Genomic DNA, 24,114 nt, shown 5'->3' with positions numbered 1-24,114 from the left:
AAAGTCACAATGTAGATGGTGTGGAGGTAGTTTTTCAAAGTACTCTCCTTGAACGGATGAATCTTCTACACAATTAAAAGTTGAATATCTTTCTTCATATTCTCGTAGAATATTATTATCGTAATTCTCCTCTTCAATTGTTATATTATCTTTCCTTCTACAGTTTGGACTGTACCTTGCATGTTCTATTGCTGGTATGTCACTTTCTTCCCATTTTCCCAAATAAATTGAACAAAATACACATCGCACAATGTCTGGTGGAGATGAGAATATAAATCCCTCTTTCGCCATGTTTTCCGCGGACAAATGCGGAGAAGATTTCAACCATCTTTTATCAAAAGATAATAATCTTAATCTTTCATGCAACATTATGTGATCTTGAGATATCATTTTCACACACCCTTCTTCTACCAATGTCAATTCACAACTAAACATGTTGTTGTACTCTATCTCATCCTGATCGTTTTGTTTTTTCAGAATCATGCCGAGGGAACGCAGACTACGTGGTATCAATTCAAGCGCAGCCCGCCATCGCATCAGCCTCGATGAGGAGGATATCGACATCACCAGCGTGCTTGAGAGCTCGAAACGTCGAGTTTTCGATATAATTAGGGAACATGCGGCACGCTATGATGGGAATGTTAAGTGGTTCATTGTCCTTTTGCTGTATAAATTAGTGGTGATGGATGACAAGCAGGTTGGTGACTCTGTCTCATCTCTAATAAATCTACATAGTTACTCCAACATAGCGCTAAACGTGCTTGAGAACTATGAAGATTTTAATGAGCATTTCATGTTAGCTGTGAGAAAAATCCTCACATCTTTTGAAAATTTCGTAAGATATGGGAGTGGATGGGTGCTAAAGAAAATTGAATCACTGGATGTGAATGTGATTAAATTTAATCCTATATACACATCCAGTTTCATTCAAACACCCCAGTTTTTGAAAAACAAAAATTGTATTATAAATGTGAAAAATCTCTCTGACGAAAAATGCTTTTTATGGTCAGTGCTCGCGTATTTCCATCAGAAGCCAAGGAACTCGGACTTAAGTGTAAAGTATTTGAGCAAGTTTGCTCACACACTTAATACGCGAGGTGTAAATTTCCCGGTGACGACACGCGATATTAAGAAATTTGAAATACTCAATCCGGACATTGCAATTCACGTCATCGCGTATGACAACAAAAAGTTTTTCCCCTTCCGTACAAGCATTTTCCGCACTCGTAAACACCAAATTAATCTTTTAATGCTAAAAGGCGATGCAGGAAAAACTCATTTCTGTTTAGTAAATACCGCGAACGGGAAAAACGGGCTATCTCGTCTTCTCTCCCACCTTTCAAAACACAAGGGTCAAGTACACATTTGTAATTTTTGTTTCCATAGATTTACATCAAACAAAACTAAAAATTGTGATGCTGAAGCAAATTTGTTGAAACATGTGGAACTTTGTTCCAAGTTTGAATCTCAGCGCGTTTCATATCCTAAACGCGGAGAGACAATTAAATTCAAGAAACTAGGCGCGACGTTGAAGAAAAAGTACACCATTTACGCGGATTTAGAAACATACGTTGTGAATATTAATGATGATGATGATGATGATTCCGATTCTGATGAAATTACTCGTAGTTACACAAAGAAAACGGCGCGTCATATTCCCTGCGGGTATTGTTTCGTTGTTATCGATGTTAACGGGGAAATCGCCTACGGACCTGTACTCCATAGATCGAGTAGTTTAGACGAAAAAATCATGGAGAAATTTCTTCAGGAAATTACAGATCTCGGCGACATTTTGTATGAGGATATGAAACGAGAAATTCCGATGCAAGCTTTATCCGAAAGTCAAGAGCGTGAATTTCAAAATTCAGTAAACTGCGGGCTTTGTGCTGAACCGTTTTTAGACAGCGATATTAAATGTCGTCACCACGCACATGAAACCGGTAATTACTTGTGTGCGGCACATGTTTCTTGTAATTTAACAGCTCGTACTCCGGAGTACATATCGTGTTATTTTCATAATTTCTCCGGTTTTGATTCGCATTTTATTCTAAAATCGCTCGGTAAATGTAAAAAAGAAATTTCCTGCATCGCAAATACGTCAGAGAGATTTTTGACACTTTCAGTAGGCAAAATTAAATTTTTAGATTCCTACAAGTTTATGTCTGAATCCTTGGAAGTATTGGTGCGTAATTTGGTAGAAAGTACAGACATGGAAAAGAAGTTCGAACGATTATTTTCGGTGTTTGATGATCCACCTCGCGAACACAGACAGCTCTTGTTGAAAAAAGGAGTATATCCCTACTCGTACATGAGCTGTCCCGAAAAATTCGCGGAAACATCGCTTCCTCCCATCGAATGTTTTCATAACGACTTAACTGATACACCTCTGTCTCACGAAGAATATGAGCATGCGCAAAGAGTGTTCTCAACATTCAAGCTGAAAAATCTGGGTGAATATCACGATTTTTATTTATGTTTGGACGTAATGCTATTAGCGGTAGTTTTTGAATCCATGAGGTCTACGCTTTTTAGCTCATACGGCCTCGATGTGACCCATTTTGTTTCCCTCGTGCACTTCACCTGGAATTGCATGCTGAAACACACTAAAGTCGAACTGCAATTACTTACAGATCCGGACATGCATCTTATGTTTGAGGCGGGGATGAGGGGTGGGGTGTCATTCATCGGTAAACGTTATTGCGAAGCAAATAACAAACATCTACCCGAAACATACGATCCTTCAAAACCGTCTAATTATCTGCTTTATATCGATGCAAACAGTTTATACTCGGAAGCTATGAGCCGAAGCTTGCCTGTTGGAAATTTCAAATTCCTCTCAGAGGAAGAAATTTCCAGTCTTGATTTCGCAAATTTGGACAGCAATTCAGAAACCGGGTATATAATAGAATGTGATCTCAAGTACCCCCAAGAGTTACATGATAAGCATGCGAGCTTCCCCCTTGCACCTCTCCACCAAACGCCACCGCGCGAATTGCTGTCGAACTACCAAACAAATGAGAACGGTCAAACTGGAACCAAAAAGCTCATGAACACACTTTTCGACCGTGAAAAGTACATTGTTCACTATGTCAATTTAAAGCTCTACCTTCAGCTCGGTTTGAAATTATTGAAAGTGCATCGCGTCATTAGCTTTTCCCAATCTCCCTGGCTGAAAAGCTACATCGACTTCAATATCCGGAATAGACAGAACGCGAAAAATAAATTTGAAATATCCTTCTTTAAGGCCTGTTGCAATCTGATTTTTGGTAAGACAATTCAGAGTAGTCGTAAGCAAATGAATGTTAAAATTATCACGGATGAAAAACGGTTAGATAAGTACATTTCAAATCCGCTATGTAAACGCTGGCAAATAATTAGTCCGAACGTGATCGCGGTTTTCTCTCGTAAGTTGGAACTTAAAATGAACAAGCCTGTCTATTCCGGCTTTTCCGTACTGGAGTTGAGTAAATTCCATATGTACGATTTTTTCTATTGTAAATTACAAAAAATTATACCGTGGGATCGTATAGAACTGTGTATGACTGACACCGACAGTTTTCTTCTAAACCTTAAAGTCGAAGATGTGTATCAGTTGATTAGAGAAAATTTGTCCCTTTTCGATACTTCTAACTATCCACCTTCCCACCCTTGCTTTTCCATGGAGAGAAATAAAGTTGTAGGAAAGTTCAAGGATGAGACCGGGTCAAAGCCTGTCCATAGATTTCTTGGACTTAGATCCAAACTTTACTCATATTTAGTATGTAACGAGAATGAAGAACCTGTAAATAAATGTATAGCAAAGGGTGTACAGAGCGGAGTAAAATGTAGAAAGCTTAATTTTAATTTATATATGAAATCATTGTTTGAACGTAGTGAACATGTAGAAAAATTTAATATGTTAAGATCCTATAATCACAGCATGTATCAGGTTGAATGTGCAAAAATCTGTTTGAGCCCTTATGATGATAAGAGGTATATTGCTGAGAATGGTGTTGATACTCTCCCATTTGGACATTATAGAGTGCCCACAACACTCTAACTGATTGGTCAGTATGTCCCATGACAATCATCCGACACCACTGATTTTGATTTGTCTGTTGTAAATATCATGAATATTATTAGATCTAAGTTAGCTTTAGAGCTTCATAGCGTACCGCGTGTGAACTATCCCACTCGCAAATATGAGTTGAAAAGTGAAAAAGACTTGCTTCAAGCCGATCTCATTGAGATGACAAGTTTATCACGTTTTAATAAGGGTTACAAATATATCTTAGCTGTTATTAATTGTTTTTCAAAATTTGCATATTGTGTACCATTAAAAGACAAGGCAAGCCAATCTGTATTTAACGCTCTCGAGCCAATTATTTCTAAAAATAAAGGAGTTAAGCTGTTCCAAACAGATCAAGGAACAGATTTCTTTAATTTAAAAGTTAAAGCATTATTAGATAGATATAGTATTAAACATTATCATGTTTTTAGTTATAAGAAAGCCTCCATAGTTGAAAGGTTTAATAGAACACTTAAAGCAAAAATTTATAGATATTTAACTGAACATGGAACCAAAAACTGGATATCGCAACTAGACAGTTTAGTTCGAGATTATAATGCAACAATGCATTCATCCATTAGAATGAAACCTAAAGATGTGGGGAAAAAAGATCGTAATCATGTTTTAATGTCATTGAATTCTGCATTCAATAGACGATATAAATTGAAAAATTCAAAACCGAAATTTAAGCTAGGAGATGTTGTACGAATCTCAAAGAAAAGGGTTCTTTTCGATAAATCTTATAACATAAACTGGAGCGCAGAGTATTTTGTAATTCATTCTATATTTCCTTCTCAACCTGTAACGTATAGCTTGCGAGATCTAAACGGAGAAGTAATTAGTGGTAGGTTTTATGCAGAAGAAATTAAAAAAACACAATTAAATGAATCGGAGAGACAAGTGTATTTGATTGAAAAAATATTAAAACGTGATAAAAAAGGACTGTTAGTGAAATGGATTGGGTTTTCAACGCCTAGTTATATTAGTAAGGATCAACTATTAGATGAAAAATAATCTTTTGTAATCTATTGTAAATATCATGTAATTTATTGTAAATAATCTATTGTAAATATCATGTAAATTTATTGTAAATAATCTATTGTAAATATCATGTACATTTATTGTAAATAATCTATTGTAAATATCATGTACATTTAATGTATATAATCTATTGCAAATACATTCCATTCAGTGTAAATATGACAAAGATTTGGTGTAAATATAATACGTCTCTATCAAAAAATGCTTCTCAGTTTCATTTTAATCTGAAGTTTTATTTGCTAAGGGGGAACACATGCGTTCTCGTGAAGAGGGTGCGGGAGAGAGAGGGGGAATTGAAGTGAGAAACTTCTATCAGTGCATTGAAAGGGGAGAGCGAGAACCTGTCGCTTGCATCCCGATGTGATAAGCTATACACAGCCATGTGGTGTCTAGCGCACAGCCTCCTCCTTGATAACTTATCAGTTCCTTATCAGATCGCATGCTGTACACGTGACTAACATGAGTAATATCCCCGATAGTAAATTTTGACAATGTTATAAGAGAGAAAGAAATGCCAACATGGTGTAAAAATGGTAAGTTATTACCACATAATGCAAGGATCCTTATAATAGGCTCTTCAGGTTGTGGCAAGACCAATTTACTATTTAATTTAATTTTTTCAAAGAATGGGTTGAGATTTAAAACTATATACTTGCACACGAAGAGCGAGTATCAAGATAAGTACTTGTTTTTGAGAAAAGTCTTTTCAAAAATGAAGGGTATTGAATTTCATATAAACAGCAATTCGGAATCTATAGCTCACCCCAACAAAATTCAACAATTTTCTCTTGTCATATTCGATGACTTCCAACTTAATCACGTACCTCAAATAAGAGAATATTTTACCATGGGTCGACATCGTAATATTGACACTGCATATTTAATTCAGAGTTATGGAGCTACACAGAAACATTTCACTAGGGACAACGCAAATATGATTATAATCTTCAAGGTAGATTTATTGAGTCTGAAATTAATTCACAGAGATCATGTTGGAGCAGATATTTCTTATAAAGATTTCGTTAAACTTTGTCATACAGTTTGGAATCGTAAACCTCATAATTTTCTAACTATTATGACCGAGTGTGGAATTAATAGCGGCAAGTACCGAGATTCGCTCGATACGTTTCTTACCGTTCAGTAGAGATTAATTCTTTGTGCAGTCATGTTGTCATACAGCAGGAAGCTGAATAGAAAGGACGTTGGTTTAATCGAAAAGATTAAGAAATTGAGAAAAGTAATTAGAGAGAAGCATAAAAGCTTAGTCAATTTTGAAAAGCGATCGGAGGAATATAATAGGAAAACGCTCTCCCCGTTGATAGAGCCCATAATTGAACTGGGAAAAAACAAATTCTCACACTCTGGTGTAAAACCAAAAAAGGAAGAAGTAAAAGAGGAACAAGAGAGTATGGATATTGATGATAATGGAGAGGGGGATGAACAGAGTTATGAGAGTTCAGCAGACAATTTTTTAAGCTCGACTAAATTTGAAAACAGTTTACTTGGTTCTAGCAGAAACGACAATGTGCTGTCACAATATCTAAAAACGTTTCATGCGGAAAAATTGAATAATTCAATCAGTTATGGAATTTCATATAATTCTAAAGATGACGTGTATTATATTGGAAATCAGCAAGTAATATTCGATAACGGTTATATAGATATTAATAATGAAAGATTTCGATTAACACACGGTCTACTTGAGTTATTATTCAGTGCGAGACCAAACTCAAATCTTTATAATGAGAGAGATCTGGATAAGTATAAAAAAATCTTAACACTTACAGGTATACATTTAGATCGAAGAGGCTATGTTAAACGAAATCAGGGAATTAAATCGCAAATGATTCAAAAGTTATTTCCCAGTAAAAAAATTAGTAAAAAGAAGGGTTGGGGTTTATTGAAATTTGCAAAAAATAATTCTCATGATAGAATTTATCAATACTTTGATAATTTTGACGAATTAGTGGAAAGATTAAATTTACTCTATTCCTCAAAAGCTAGTGGGAACAGTGGGCATGATGTGGAAATCGCGTCTATAATTGAAGAGCTAAAAGAAGCAAAATTAATTGTTTAGTGTCACGATGACTCTACATCGATTCGGACGAATTGATACGGGTAGTGCTAGCGGAGCTCTTGCTAATCTTACGTGTGATATTGACTCGATAACACAGAAGATAATCGAATCGATAAATCAACAAGGAATCAGCGAAGCTGTGAAATTTTATTTAGATTCGCAAATAACCAAACTCGTTTCGGAAAATACAAAGAATATTGGAGTGAGCATAATTGAAAGAGAACATATTCTAAGTACATTACAAAATTTCAGTGCTAATATCGATAAAGCTATTGGAGAGAGAACTCAAACTCTAGAGAGTGCATTAGGAGAAGTGAAAACTTTAACAGACAGCTTTTCATCTCAGTTGCTCAGTATTAACAACAATAAAGTTGATAAGGCTTATTTAGATGAAAAATTAAAAGCCGTATCAGATAAAATTAAGAATTTGGAGGTGCTGGACAGAAACTATCTCAATACTAAATTGAAACAACTTAGTACAGAAATTTTTACTAAAGTAAATGAAACACACCCATCGGCAATTGATAAGCAATATTTAGAATCTACTTTGCAGAAATTGATTAGTTCTTCATTAACAAAGGAAGAGTTTGAAAAACGATTATCTGAAATGGCGAGTGCAATAAAAGCTAATATTATGGAGGGTATTGAGCAGTTTATTACAAAAGATGCTATTGCTATTCTGATTAATCAAATTGCAGAAAAGTATGCAACTAAAAATGATATTGGAGATTTTATTAAGAAAAACGAGATGGCACACGCTGTGAAAAGCGTTCGTGATGAAATAGCTGAGGCAATTAAAAATTCGGAAGAGGGTGCTGTCATGAGACTGCAATGTTCGGCCCCATTCATTGACTACCTAAGCTTATTTATCCACAGAATCGCATTTGACATTGTATCAAAATATGCCGAGGTGTCTTTCCATATGAATTGGATTGAAGCCAAACAACATAACCTTACAGAAAATCAGGTAGTGCAAATTATTACAGAAAAAATGGATTTAGCCAAATATAAAGACTTTATATTGGCGCCGAAAACATAAAATCTTGAGTTGAGTGTGAGAGAGTGTACGATATGTTGTTTCAAATTTCAGTCTAGACATTTTTCACTATGGTTGATTGTGGTGTGAATTCATTTCCAACTCGATTTTTATCCAATTCAAGTTGGTGTACCATAACCTCAGTTAATGTTCAACCATTGAGTTGAAAGGTAATGAAAAATGGTATGTAGGAGAAAAAAGCAGAGTTCGAGGAAAAAGCAGAGTTTGAGGAAACGGGGTAAAGGAATCTTGAGTTCAGCGGCAAGAGTTTTTAAAGGTTTGGCAGGTAATGTAACATCAACTATTCTAAATAAGGTAATTGATAACCTTGGGGAAGAATATCATATTCCATGATACGAGTATTGCGGACCAGGAACAAAGGTTAATGAAAGGTTAAAGAGAGGTGATCAAGGTATAAATTCGTTAGATAAAGCTTGCAAGGCTCACGATATAGCCTATACTCAAAATAGCGATAATAAAACTCGGGCGGTAGCTGACAGAGCTCTAGCGAACGCCGCATGGGACATTTTCAAAAATCCTCAAACACCCCTTGCCGAGAAAGCACTTAGCTATCTTGTTACAAACGTTATGAAAGCTAAAGCGGCATTTGGTGGGTCTTTGAGAAAGAAGAAGAAGAAGAAGGGGGAGAGGAGAAGTTATAGTAACGATATTAGACGCAAAGCTATAGCTCAGTTGAAAAAGCATATTGCAGGAAAAGGATATTTTTTGAAGCCTTTTCCTAAAAGTGGTGGCAGACTTCTACCCCCACCCCCACCAGCATCATATGGAGTGAGTTTATTCCCTCAAGTTAAGAAACGTAGAACAACAAAGAAGAGTAGGAAGAAGAAGAAGAAGAAGACATGAATATTGAAGGAGAATTGAGTAATTATGATTTGATTGATTGGTCGAAATTATTACAGATTCAGCTAAGAGGCATATATATGCTAGATGCATTACCCAAAAAAATTCTAAAAAACGAGAATGCTATTGTGAATTTAGCAAGGGAAAGCGAGGATGGGACACATTGGGTAGCATATAAGAAAATTGGTTCTAATGTTTGGTATTTTGATCCAATTGGAAATTTACAACCTCCATACGAATTGGACAAATATTGGAAAAAAGAAAATGGAGTAAATATATTTTATAATGTAGAGCATATGCAACCATTAAATAGCGATTTTTGTGGCCATCTTACATTATTGTTTCTTGCAAATCAGTTGTAATTAAGTGTTTGTGGTGAACACACAAGATGGTGGTTATTACATTACGATCTAACACGAGTAACCTCTATGAACATTTACAAGAAATTATAGAATTGGATAAAAATTGTGAATGGGAAATTGGATTGATTAATTTTTCCAGTTACAATAGTATTGCAAACATTAACAAAGGAACAAATTCCAGCTTCAAATATGGTGATAGATTAATCGAGTTGGATACTGGTGCATATGAAGTTGAGGATATTATAAAATCTTTAAAGAATAAATTGAATATTGATGACAAGAAGAATAAACTTATTATACGTGCAAACGTAAATACTATGAAGATTGAAATTTATTCTGATAAACCCATTGATTTAACACGTTCTGATTCGATTGCTAAGATACTTGGTTTTGATAATGTTGTTTTGCAGCCAAATAAATGGCATTATTCCAAACATTTGGTTAACATAACAAGCGTTGACAGTATTGTAGTTGAGTGTAATTTAGCTTGCGGCAGTTACTCTGAGGGAAAACAAAAACATGTAATCTACGAATTTTTACCAAAGGTTCCTAGCGGTTATTTAATAAACGAAGTACCATCACCGATTATTTATGTACCTTTGAATACGCATCGAATTCAAACTATTAATGTAAAGGTAACGGACCAGAACGGATCGTTTATTGATTTCCGCGGAGATACAATTACAATTAGGTTGCACATACATGAAAAGTAATGGGTTATCTTATTTTCAACCCACGTTCGAATAAGACCAATCAAGTCATTAGAGAAAGGAACGCGATAGCGACAACACCTAAAAACAAACGTGCTTTGTCGGCTAAAAGCGCGAGAATATTAGAAAAGTTGGGTTTTATAGTTGATTGGCGACATGTTAGGCGGGGGAGCGGCAGCAATTAGTGAAATTCTGGATGTGGAGACAGACCTTCAGTTTTATAATGATATTACTAAATTCCAATTTCACACTCATACAGTTTATTCGGGACAGGAAATAAAAAACTCTGACGAGACACGTATTGGCATAAATTCTTTAGATGTCTATTCTTTACCTTGTAAATCATTCATATTGATTGAGGGAACAGTTAACTGTACAAAACCGGGAACAGGCCCAGCCGATGCAGCAGTTGCAGCAGACTATAAATTAAGCAGTAACGTAATCGGTAACCTTTTTGACGAAATACGATATGAATTAGCAGGTCAGCAAATTTCTAAATCAAGATTGATTGGATTAACATCCACAATTAAAGCTATATTGGTGAAAAATACTCTCGATAAAAACACATATCACTTGGCTGGTTTTGACAGAGCAGGATATGAGCTAACGGATAATACATTCACTTTCTGTGTTCCGCTGAAATTAATCCTGCCGTTTTTTGAAGATTTTTTTGAAGAATTTGAAACAGGAACTCGTCTTATTGAGGTCACCGACAGATCTAAATTGTGTTGAGTCTCAAAGTGGAACAAACGTTAGTGTGAAAATTACAAAACTGCAATGGCGGATGCCCTACATAACTTTAGAAGATCATGTAAGACTGAAATTTTTGAGACTGCTTGATGCTGACACTCCACTGAAATTAGGTTTCCGCCATTGGGAAATTTGTGAATTACCAAATTTGCAAAATTCACTTAACCATTCTTGGGCAGTTCGTACCACATCGAGTTTTGATAGTCCAAAATACGTTATAATTGCATTTCAAACTGATCGTAAGAATAAAATTAAAAAATCAATATCTAATTTCGATAGCTGCAGTATTTACAATGTTAAAGTATATTTGAACAGTGAGTATTATCCATATGAAAATCTGCTAGGTAAGAAGGAGGTTTTATACCGGATGTTCTTGGATTTCGCGCCCTCGTATTATAATCATTCAATCAATAGCGAACTCGGAACAGAAATTGATTTTAAAACGTTTTGTGAATCAACACCGCTGATTGTTGTAGATTGTTCACACCAACCAAGTCATTTGAAATCATCGACAGATGTTCGTATTGAAATGGAATTTAAAAGTGCAGTACCTGCAAATACTTCCGCGTATTGCGTTTTAATTAGCGATCGTGTGATGGAATACACACCTCTCACAAGTATGGTGAAAGAAGTTCAGTAATTTTATTGATAGAGCGCCCCGCCTATATAAGGTGTGCATTCTGCTCAATTTAGTTCATTATCAGTTTCACCTTTGAACAGACAACATGTGCTATTCTTTGTGTTCTGATATTTTGGACAAGCCACAAACTCGCTCTATTGGTATTCAGTGCGATCTTGATAGTTTCTATTATGAAGCATGGAGCAGTACACCGAACCCGCTGGAGGTGGAGGAGGAGGGGAAACAAGAAGAGAAAGATGAAGGATTACCGAAGCCGCTGCAGGTGGAGGAGGAGAAACGAGAAGGATTCGAGGAGTCCGCCGCCGCCGCTGAGGGGAGGGAGAGAGACAAAGCCCATGAGGGCGACGAAGAGAAAGAAGTGGACAAGGAAGCGAGTGCGAAAATTGCTACGGTTGATCTTCACTGGTTTAAACAAGATTGTAATCAAATTATTGTGAAAGAACTTGCCATAATTGATCAGTTTAATAATTATATTGTGTTCCATTTCAAATCACCATTTGCAAAGACAGAATTGAGTGCAAAATTGTATAACGATGTAACATGGTTAGAACGTCACTATCATAAAATAAAATGGGAAGATGGAGATTTAGAATACAGTGAGTCATTAATACGTGATTACCTTGCAGCTTATGAGAAAATTTTCACAAAAGGAACTGAGAAAGCAAAGTTTTTAAGAAGATTGCATAGCAACGTTCAATGTATACCAGAGGATTTTCCAAAACCTGATTTCAGCTTTTTCACTAGTTCATGGTGTTATGCTGCATGCAACATTCATAAAAATAAACCACATTCTCGCTGTGCATTATTCTCTGCCCAACATTATAATTCTTTGTTGTTTAAAAATATGTATCAAACAAATAATTTCTTGTGCGAAAACAATCGAATGCAAAGTATGAAAATGGCTCCGATGTACATGAATTCACAGAAAAGAAACTTTGCTCGTTATGGATTCTTCTACAACGGAAAGGATCTACGGTGTGTTTATTGCCTGCATGCATTGAGACTGCATAAAGCGTGTACATGTTGTCTATCGTCAATTGATGAAGAAAGACCACTTAATTACTCTATAATAGTTCCTGCATATACTTAGTTTTCTTCATTCGCTCAACAACATGGATCCGAGAAAGTGGTTGGCTGCTGACAACGAATTGGAAGTGAGGTTAAAAAACTGTATTGATTGGTACGATGAGTGTGAAAGTGCAATTAGGAAATCAACTCCTGAAAATTATAGTTTGGCGAAGCAATTGAAAGACATTTTTCTAAGCACGGTTAATTTAAATGATATAAGAGACTATCTATGTTATTATCGTCCTCATAATTTGTGTATAGATAAGCTAATTAGAATTGAAGATGAAGTTATGTATTGTTGTAGTGAAATGTGTAAATAAACGTTTTCTGCCTTCAAATGATTTTTCATTCCGATATCCCATTCACGTTTTTTAGTTTAGTTGCTGCTTAGAGCTAGACCAGACAACACGTGTGGGGTGATCTTTTAGTACACGTGCGCCTATAACACGTGCATCTCATCAATTTAGAAATCTTTCCCCCTCATTCGAGTCACGTCAAACATCTGCGAGATGCAGTGTTATGGTTTTTCAAAATTCAAAAAATTATCTCGTCTCTTGATGTCAATTTCATTTAATGAATTTGATTCAATTGCGAAGAATATTAAATTTTCAACAGGATGTCAAGATGTTGATTTACCGTTAACAAAAACAGAAAATGTACACTTTTCGATTCTATCTGAGATTTTCGAACTGCTCAATATTCTAGACAGCGGTCATCTACATTATGATTGTACAAATGATTCGTCATTATCTGTTGTTAAAAATTCCGATGAACTTTGGAAATGCTTGTACGATATTGCAGATAAAAAATGTAAAAGAACTTAGATGCGAGAGAATTTCTCAATTCAATTAGATGTAGAGAGAGTCATTGACCTCACTTTGGATTAGAGTAATATGGATTCACTTCAATCTGTCAGTATAGCATTAGATGTAGAAATATGGATTCACTTCAATCTGTCAGTATAGCATTAGATGTAGAAATATGGATTCACTTTAATCTGTCAGCAAAGGAATTTTTTCCCCCTCATCTATACTGGGAGAGAATTTCTCAATTGATCCTTATCTTCTTTCCTTTTGTAATAAAGAAGGGTGCGGGAAAGAGATACCACGAGTAAAAGAAGGAGATCTCTCTCTCTTGACCCCGTCATCGTAGTATATCATTAGAGCGAAATGGATTCACTTCAATCTGTCAGTATAGCATTAGATGTAGAAATATGAATTCACTTTAATCTGACACCAAAGGAATTTCTCAAAGTGAGTCTGGCATCATAGTATAGCATTATGGATTCACTTCAATCTGTCAGTATAGCATTAGATGTAGAAATATGGATTCACTTCAATCTGTCAGTATAGCATTAGATGTAGAAATATGGATTCACTTCAATCTGACAGTAGAGAGAGGGAATTTTTCCTCCTAAAAGGGAAATTTTTTTTCCCTCACCTGGAGAGAGAGAGAGAGAAAGATATATCTCTCTCTCTATCCCCCTCACCTCCACTGGGCAAGGGGAAGGGGAAATCTATTTTTAGAAAGAGAGAGAAAGATATATCTCTCTCTCTATCTCCCTCACCTCCACTGGAGAGGGGGAAGCCCCCTCACCACCACTGGGCAGGGGGAAGGGGAAATCTATTTTTAGAAAGAGAGAGAAAGATATATCTCTCTCTCTCCCCCTCACCTCCACTGGAGAGGGGGAAGCCCCCCTCACCTCCACTGGGCAGGGGGAAGGGGAAATCTATTTTTAGAACACCCCCCACCCTACAGGCGGGGGGAAGGGGAGGAGGGATGGACGAGGGGGGAGAGGGGGGAGGGGATTTCGAGCAAAAAAGCCCGTCTAAAGTATCAACCTCCCTCTACTGGTGGTGGCTTTAAACAGGTACAAAATTATATGACTAATTATATATAGTAATTGTTAGAGATCTTTAGGGTATAGTTTTCAAAAACACAGTAAAAATATCTTTAAGGATGAAGGTTTATATAAAGTTGCCGATTTTTGAAATTGAAATCAAATTCCTAGATTATAATAAGAAGGTAAATTTTGATATAACTTTTGATTAGATTAATCATCATACTATGTAACCTTTTTCTATTGTCTGAAGCTTATAAATTATGTAATTTTAAAATTGTTGTGACGTTGGCCATTCATTTTAAAATGTTTTATGTCAATAAATGAATTTTTAATTATATTAAGTTCAGCATGTGAAATAAAGAAATCCGCATCTTTTCATCCTCCAATTGACTTTTGTCAACAGAGGTGGTCAAGTCTTATCAAATTGGAAAGAGAAAATTCTCTTTAATTTGATGGATTATTTAACCATTTTATGATTTCCATCAATTGTTATAGCAGCTTCAGTGTTGAGTGTCAAATTGTCAATACAGCATCAAGTGTCAACTTGTCGGTACTTCACCTTTAGCACATGGTTTAGGGATGAGGATTTTCAATATGTTCAGTTCCTAACTAGTCTTAATGTATCTGCAGAATCAAATATTGTGTTCCAGATATTGTGTTCAAATTACATTGATAAATGATCAATTATTGCTGTATTGAGAATGTTGAAATAATACATCAAATTGAAGAGAATTAAATCCTCTACAACCCAACGTTCAGTACTCATTTTCTCAATGCATTTTTGTTAAGTCATAAGCCTTGAAAGTGCAAAAAGTTGTACGAAAAACTGTATTTTCAAGGATTTCACACTTTTAAAAGCGAATATCTAAAAAATTAAAGGAGATATCACAAAACTTCACTGTACAAAACTTGTAGGAAATCTATCTAGCTTAAATTTTCTTCAGTTAATCATATCGCTGAAATGCATTATTCTCAAGATACATGCGTGTAAGCCAGGAATGAAAGAACCAAACTTTCAAACCACCCTCATCCCTTAAGCACAAGGGGTGGGGATGAGGAATTTTGATATATTCTCCTTCTAAGTAGTCAAAACAAAGCTGCGAAGTCAAAAATTGTGTTCCAAACATTCCCTCCAAATTTCCCTGTCAATTGATCTATTGTTGTTGAACTGAAGTTTTTACACTCAACACTATAATGGCTGCAACAATCGTGGGGAGATGCGTAAAATAATAAAAGATTCATGAGATTGGAGAGAATAAGGTGCTCTATAGGCTCATGATTGGCAGAGATTTTTTCATTCAATCGTGGAAAAGTTATAAGGCCAAAAAGATGAAAAAATCTGAGCCGGAAAGGTTTCCTTAAAAATGTGACTCCTTCAAGAGCTCATATCTAGAAAAGAAAACTATGAGACATATGGAAAAATGTTAAGGATGAAACTTGTAGGCTAATTCGTAAGCTTTAATTTTGTATTCGACAAAAATTTCCGAAAGGCGAATTTGTTTAAGATATATACAAAAAACCAGAATATGGAACTTTTAAATAACCCCCACCCACTTAACACAGGGGGTAGGAGTGAGAACTTTTGTAATGTTTACCTACTTACTATCCTTAAAAGTGTTGTGGGGTCAAAAATTGTATTCCAAACGTTTCCTTCTATAATCTTTTGTTGACTGGACTAGTATTGAATTACACAAATGTGTTATAGTTTGCATCGTCAGTTGTTTTACGATATAACGAGTTTTTTTTGTGGGGGGGAGTAGGCAGGGAATCGACCTTCACTAGATTAGTTTGTATTTTTGAATGCTGAAAACTCTGTTATATACAGATCATTTTCAAACAAATTTCCCCTTATGATTGCACAGGCTACATTCACTTTTCACGTGTTGGATTGCATAAATGCATAGTGGAAAGTTCTATTCTTGTAGCAATTCATTTTCGGAAAATTATGATGCCATACTAAAAATTCTACTGTGAACGGATATGGGTATACTAGATACTTTTATGAGAGACTACATTGAGTCCATAATCCATCTTGACTGAGACTCTGAGTCAGTAATGTTATATGACAATATTATATTTATTTGTTTGAGAATGTTTATTTTTTATTTTATAACAAAGTTATATAATTTTTTGTAACTTTTGTGATATAAAATTGTTTTATAACAGTTAAATAGTATAAACGAGGCTTAATCAAAACACTGATTCTTCAAAATTGATAGTATTTTTTTCTTTTTTTGCCTCCTTTCAATCCTGATTCCTGAGGTATGGAAGTATCGCAGCATTTCAAACTATTATTGGGTGATTGAAAATGTTATATTCATTACTTAAGTTTCATCCAATTCAAATACTTGGTTCAACAATCAGATAATCAAGTTGAACAACTGTTAACGGGAGAAAATAATGGTTTTCGGCATAATATTATGCCAGTTATTTCAATAACCATCAAAGTCACTAACCTCTTACTAGTTTTATTGGATTTATCAGCAAATTTTACATAAGATCCAATCATTTATATACCGAAATAAGCTACCAAAAAATATAAGAGCTTAGTGTGCCGCAATCTGTTATCCGTCCCAGTGTGAAAGAGTGAACAGGACCGAGTGCGAGGGAATGAGTAGCAGACGAAGCAGACGATGACGTAGTAATCAGTGGATCCTCAGTTAGCCAGTTCCAGACTTAGCCATTTCTGTCGACTGCTGTTGAAAAGAGGGAGAGTCAGTGAATTCTCAGTCAATGAATTCCGGTCGATGCAGAAACAGCCACTTCCACAGTTAGTCAATTCCGATCAGCGCAGTTAAGTTTCATACGGCAGATTTAACATTGAGTCAGCGAGTGCCGAGTTAGCCAATTCTAGCGACCCGGAGAAACCAGTCCATTGCTGTATTTCCATAAGATCTATAGTTTCAATCAGGTACTTCTGGATCAGAATAATGCGTGAGGTCTACTGTTCACAGAACTACTAGTTGTATCGAAGAGATTGAGACCATTTGCAAGTCTCTATCTTGAAGTAGTCATGAAAAAATTGATTTTATAGTTCTAGCTTGTTACCTCATGCTTATGGAAAAACGAACCATAAACCGTGCAGGGTTTTCTTTGGAAGGCGCTGGAGAACTCATTTCTTGACTTGGATGGATATGCTATTTATTTCTTGGCGCATGGATATATAACGTTCCAAAGTAGAAAAAACGCTCTAAATTTCATAAATTTAAGATTTCTCTGAATTCTTGCACGAAAAAAGTTTTAATGGAATGAAATTTGAAATAATTTAGAAAAACGTTTTTTTGGGGCTTTTGAAGGTTATAACTAAAAAATATGTGTTTTAGAGGAAAATCTTATAGAACAAAAATTGTACAGGAAGGTTTTTAAAATATTTTCGTCTTGATAAACGGTTGAATATCTTGAACGGTTATTGAAATACAAGCGATGTAGCAAAACCCTGAAAATTTTGGCGGCCATCTTGTTTCCGAGGAGTTTGCCTGCGATTTCGACTCATCATCATCACGATCCTTATAATGCTAGACCTAACAAAGAAATTGAGACATCTTCCACGGCTGTTACCCAAAAATGACCACGAAGTGCCTTATTCATGATATTGCGCCTGGACTAGTAAGCAAATTTTGGTGATTAACTTATATATAGAATTTTGAATTCTCATCCTGAAATTATTGACAAATGTGGTAGTAGAAGCTCTAAAGGAACTAAATTTTGTTGCCGTACCTGAAAAGTCATAGCTCTGGTTACATTGAATAATCCTAGTGTACTATTTGAAGCATGGAAAACACTAAAAGCCAAGTTTCTATCAGAATATTGTCTGAAAAAGTCGCTATTAGTGGAGGATTAGGGCTGACTCTAGATCAAATGAAACTTGGAGTTTTCATGAAGACGTTAAAGAAAAATGCTCAATAAACTAAATCCAAAAAACGAAAAAATACTCTCAACAAATGATGAGGATTTTGGTAGGAGTGTAGTTAGATAATTTATTGAATATGGAACATTTGCATAACTTGATGAGCGCCAATTGGAAAATGAATAATGTGGAGACACATTCGATGATGATTAATAGTTCAAGAGAGTGAAGTTGTAATGTGAAAACAAAATAAATGGTTTCTTCAAGATTCAAGTAACAGTTTGAAAGTAACAGTAATAAATGTAGTGGATGAGTAGCTCCAGCTACTTCTTATTGTAATATATATCATTATTTTATGAATGGTTTTGTTGTCAAACATGAGAATTCAATTTGCAAAAATATTGCACTCAAATTATTCATGTTGGTCGAATCCAGATTGAACAGGGAAATTGTTCTCTCAATATTCATAGTGCTAGATTTCTCTTGATAAAACATATTTTTTATTGAGAAAACAACAAACTTCGAACTGTGTAATTTATACTATAGATGCAAAAAGTATTCAATTAATGATTAAATGGAATAAAATTCATTAAATATTATGATAAAATATTTATTACGATACAAAAAATGCCTATGACAATTAGAAAATACATCACTTGTAACTTATAAGATTTAAAAGGTGATCTTACGATGAGACTGGATATCATTTCAAACAAATAATACGTACTTCCATATTTTAACAATGTCTCAATCAAGATCCAGAAGCTATCAAAACATAACATATCAGGAATTGTGAGACACTTGACTTCCGGACACTTTGCCAGCACACACCTTCGATTAAGAACAACACCAATCATTCACCTACAACAAAAACCATAGTTGTAACAGAATTACCAAAGAAAAGACGGTGAAGATAATTTAAAATAGAGATTCATTGTTTAATATATTTTAGAGAGAAGTCTAATAAGTCGGTGGATAATTATTTTTCAAGTTCTGCAGTTTTAGTAGAATATGTTATATTTACAGCAATATATTCGAAATTCAGTGTGAACTAATATTTCAAAGAAGGGATGTTTCAGTGAAAGGCCGTTTCACAAGACCACCGTTGCGTAGCTTGAGCGATGTTTATCGAAAGACGTCGCGGATATACTGAATATCATAATGTTAATCTATCAATCTATCCATTTCAAACCGGCGTAGCATCGCGACGCATAGCTGAACATTATACGCGTCATCAATGCTACGTTTTTCAACGAAGCGTTTGGTCGTCTGCTCTGCTCTCTATCTATTAATTGAGTTTTAGGTTAGTTGAGTTCTGAATTTTGAAATAATAGCGTAAAAAAATGTCATCTCTATAATAATCTTCAGCATAATCTTATAATCTCAATAGCCTTCTTATAATCGTCTACCCTCGTATCTTCTTAAATGCCTATTTCCTATTCTGTGATGGCAGAAGAAGTAAAATAGAAGTAACATGACAACTAGGCTCTGCCCCATTGCAACTCCATCCGATAGGTATCTTTTGTAGGAATAATAGTGATATATATCATGGTTGAATCTAAAAAGAGTTTTATAGTTCTCAACTATTGGTTGTGATAGTATCTGTTGTAGTTTCCTCTTCATCACACGAATCATAACTATGAGCAAAAGGTGAAAAGCTGCTCTAGACTAGACTCACTTTTTAGAAGCATTTGCTTCAAAAGTTGAACAAATGCTCTAGTTAATTCATACAATTTTGAACATAAGCTTTACTTTCGAGCAAATGCTCAAACTATTTTTTTGATGAGCATGAGCAAAATGTTTTACTCACGTTTATTCAAAGAAAACGAAGCAAGCATATGCTCAATATTTTAGAAGTAGGCTATAAGAAAATGCTCAACTTTATTCATATGACCCATTGAATCGACCACAACTCAAACTATCATTGAATACAAAACGAATGAAAGATTATCTTTCGGTAACTGTTCAATGCTTGCATATTAATAAGCTTGTATAACTGCTACATCGCCCAAAGACGCTCAAGCCACGCTACTGCGGTATGAACCGGCCTCAATTTTTCCTGAATTATTCATAGAAATATTGTGCGTGAGTTCACAAAATATGAATTGGAAAATTTTTCCCGCAAACATGGTCAAAAAAGAAAACAAGTACAAAAAGAAAGAACAAAACATAAAAATAAGTGTTTTGCATTCAGTGTTTTATTTCGTACAATGTATTTTTTAATTTATATGATTATGTATGTATATTTCAATATTATTGAAAATATTTTCTAGTGACTCTGTATTTTGTATTTTGACGGAATAAAGTTTCTCTCTATATAAGTTGCAGAATTTTAACTTGAACAAAAAAAGGTGTGGCTAGATTGAAGAAGATTATTTACTAGAGTAAATAGTCTAAGGGCTCTATTAGACGGCCATATGTAGTAGTTACCTAGAATCAGAATTCATTTGAATTTGTAAAGGTTAAATAATAGAATAAATTTGAATTTGTATAGGTTGAATAGTAGAATTCATTTGGATCTGTTCAGGGTAAATAGTAGAAGTCATGACTGTGAAATTAGATAAAATGCAGATATAAATAGGATTGTTTAGAAGTTTCATCACTGAAATGCGTCAAGTTGAATTTTAAAGTTTTTCCTCCGACAAAGGATCATACTACATAGGCCTAATCCATTGTAAAACCAGGCCAAATATGAAATGTCACTATCTAGAACCAAGTACGAGATCTCAATCAAAGAGCTAAGAATTTCTACGACATATGACTAAAATTATATTTTACTATTTATAAGAATGGGGCCGTAAGCAGAGGTGCATAAAATTCTGAGACCAGAAAATACCCCCCGGACAAATATTAAAATTTAGAAAATACCCTTAGGTAAGGGTCATATGCACCATCTCGGTTTAAACAGAGCTATATCAGCAGTTAGTTTAAACCCGGAATGGAACATAAAATGCGACCATGCCTACTCGTAATGGTGGTTTGGCGTTTGGGTCTATGGGCCCCTATAAGGGGTACAAATATACGGCATATATATCAAACACGTTCATTAAAACTCAGTTTTTAAAAAGAAATTTTATTTGCAAAAAATTTTATTTGTAAAAAAGTGGCTGAAGTAGACTAACTAAAATGAGCGCGCTGAGAGCGACATTAAGCGGTACTGACAAAAATAGTAGTCAGCACATCAATTGTTTAGGTTTACATAATTCCTCCCTCCTCAAGTTTTTTTCGTCCCGAAAAATAAATTTGGGACACTCAAAAATTACAAAAATTGAAATGAAGTTACAAATTAAAGTTTACTAACTTAGATCTAATTTCTAGGTGGTACAATATAGCTTATGGTAGGGGTTGATGATATTGGTACTTGTGTATCAATTCGGTAATTTAGTACACTGGTTGGCTTCTTAAATTTGTAATAAACGATTAACAAAATTACAAGAAGTATAAATGTACTTAAGACAAAAATTACAATGTGGCGTGTCTTAAGGACGAAAGAATCTTCAAAATTTATAAAATCAAAATCTCTAGGTTCAATATCATCAAGTTTATTAACATCTTTCAAATCGATAAGTTTAGTATGAATTTTATTTGGTACATGACTTAATTTTTGTGCATATGTGGTAACTGAAGTAAACGGTAATTTTACATCTGTCATTTTATCATTGATATCCAGATTGATAAGGAAAGATGAGGGAGTATTTATAGTGCCATTATTGATATTAATTTGATCAAACTTATATCCTAAAATACAATTACAATTTTCGAAATAATTCATAAATGGTCTATCATTAATTATTTCTATTTTTACACAACTATCCAAATCCTTATTATTTATTACAGACAAAATACAGTTATCATGTATAATTTCTCCTGAAGTACAAAAAGAAATAGAAGAGAATTTTTGACAATTGGTCAGTTTCCAAAGCTTTTTGTTTTGAGACACAGATATCGATTTTTCTTTTAATTTCATGGTGTGAACATTTGATTCCATTTCAACAGGATAAGACAGAAGGTCATATTTTTCAAATAAATCGTTTAATTTCGGTAAATGGATAATGTAAGTTATACCAGATTTCGATAAATACAAGTGCTATTACTAATTTCCCATAAAATACTGGAATCTCTACTAGCTAATTCTTAGTAATTAATTAACCTACGAAAATCATCAAAGCTCAAAATTGATGGATGAAGTTTCCCTTCTTTGCAATACATCAACGAGTTAACAACATCATTTATTTCATCATCCTACAATTGTATAGTCATAATCCAATAATAATTATTGGAAAGTAATTAAGTCAACAGCTTGCATATTTTCGACAATATTGGCAGTTTCGTTAGTAATATTTTCTAATGCTTTATTATTTGAATTAATATGCTCAACATCGAAATTAAATTTCTTAATTAACTCATGGTTCATTTCAAAATTATGTTCTTCATTTTTAACCAGATGTAATTCATTATTTTCTATTTTATCAATAACTTTGTCGAGGTGTTCTTTGTCGTAAGCAGTCATAAGTCCTGTCAACCATGATATGGCGTTTCCTAATCCGTTCATTAGTCCACGTTTTACCTTTTTATTTTTATTTTCAGAAATCATTTTTAATTTAAAATATTGGTTGAGTGAAATTTTCTTCAAGGATTCAATAATGTCAGAGGATATGTAAGCGACTTGCAGATTATTAATATGAGACTGTAATTTCAAAGATTGTATTTTAAGGTCAGTCACGTTAGTAAAATGGATAACTTTGTATGTATCGTTAATGAGCATAGATTGTACTATTTTAATCGGAATTATTCCTGCTGTCTTTGTCAAGTCTGTCAGTCTGTACGTCAACGTTGCTGGGATCAGGAACAACAGAAGGATGGTCATTGCCTTCATCTGCAACAATTAGATAATCTTTTACTTTTTTACGAGGCCTTTTCATTCTGTTAGGGTGGATTTTGAGTAAATTTCTTTTCAATTTAAACCTATCACCTTCCTTAGTAGCTGTGCTATACCTTGGAACATTTTTGTGAAATTTCGGGTTTTTGATGAATATTCTATCTGGTATTTCAGGTGGTTCCTCTCTATTTTTGTTACATTTTTCTGTTCGTTTTTCTTTTTCCTCGATTATTTTCTTGTAAACGGCATCATTCAACGCTTGTATTTCTTTGAAGTATTGATTAGCAAGTTCTTCAGTGATTACTGCGGGATTATCCTGATCTTGATTTTTTGGTAAATAATTCTGAATTCCGAAAGTTAGTTCATTTGGGCTTAAGTTGAATTGATCTTTTATCGAATTGTTATAGGTTCGCAAAGCTAATCGAAGTTTTTGTTCAACACTATATTTTGGGAATTTAATTTCGAGTCCTTGTAGAATTTCAATAATTGTGGAGTGTGTTCTTTCTATTAGTCCTTGAGATTGGGGATGATAAGGTGTGGTGAAGTAAGTTTCAATCCCATTTATTTCAGTGAATTGTTTGTATAGTGCATTGTTGAATTCTAATCAGTTATCGGTTTGAATGCATTTTGGAATTGGGAAAACTGAAAGATAGTTGTTTAGATTTTTTATTATTTCGATACTGTTAGCTGATTTCAATGTGTAGGCGGAAAGTCTTTTAGAAAACGAATCGACAATTGTGAGGATTTTAATATTATTATACGTGAAAGTGTCAATCTGAAGTTTTTCGAAAGGTTTAGTAGGTGTGGGAGTTACTTTGAATTTAGTTTTAATTGGGTTTCTTTCATATTTGGTTTTCAAACAGATTTCACATTTATTTACAAATTCGGTTACGTCTTTGTGCTATTGCAGTGGAATGCGTGTTTATAATTTTAGAACCGTTCATTAAACCCC

The 24,114-nt window shown here is 34.5% G+C and overlaps 1 protein-coding gene across 1 annotated transcript in view; it reads right to left on the bottom strand.

Moving 5' to 3' along the window:
• Positions 1–18,877: 18,877 nt before the first annotated feature.
• Positions 18,878–24,114, bottom strand: part of LOC111054957 (SUMO-activating enzyme subunit 2) — an 86,343-nt gene continuing 81,106 nt past the window's right edge. The window contains exon 12 of the mRNA XM_039429475.1: positions 18,878–19,144. Coding sequence (XP_039285409.1) covers positions 19,141–19,144 — 4 coding nt within the window. The 3' untranslated portion in view covers positions 18,878–19,140. The remainder of the gene's footprint in view (positions 19,145–24,114) is intronic.

Source organism: Nilaparvata lugens, chromosome 5 (assembly GCF_014356525.2).
Source record: "Nilaparvata lugens isolate BPH chromosome 5, ASM1435652v1, whole genome shotgun sequence".
Taxonomy (NCBI): Eukaryota; Metazoa; Arthropoda; class Insecta; order Hemiptera; family Delphacidae; genus Nilaparvata; species Nilaparvata lugens.
The sequence above is the reverse complement of the archived record's forward strand: the minus strand, read 5'-3'. Positions and strand labels throughout refer to the sequence as shown.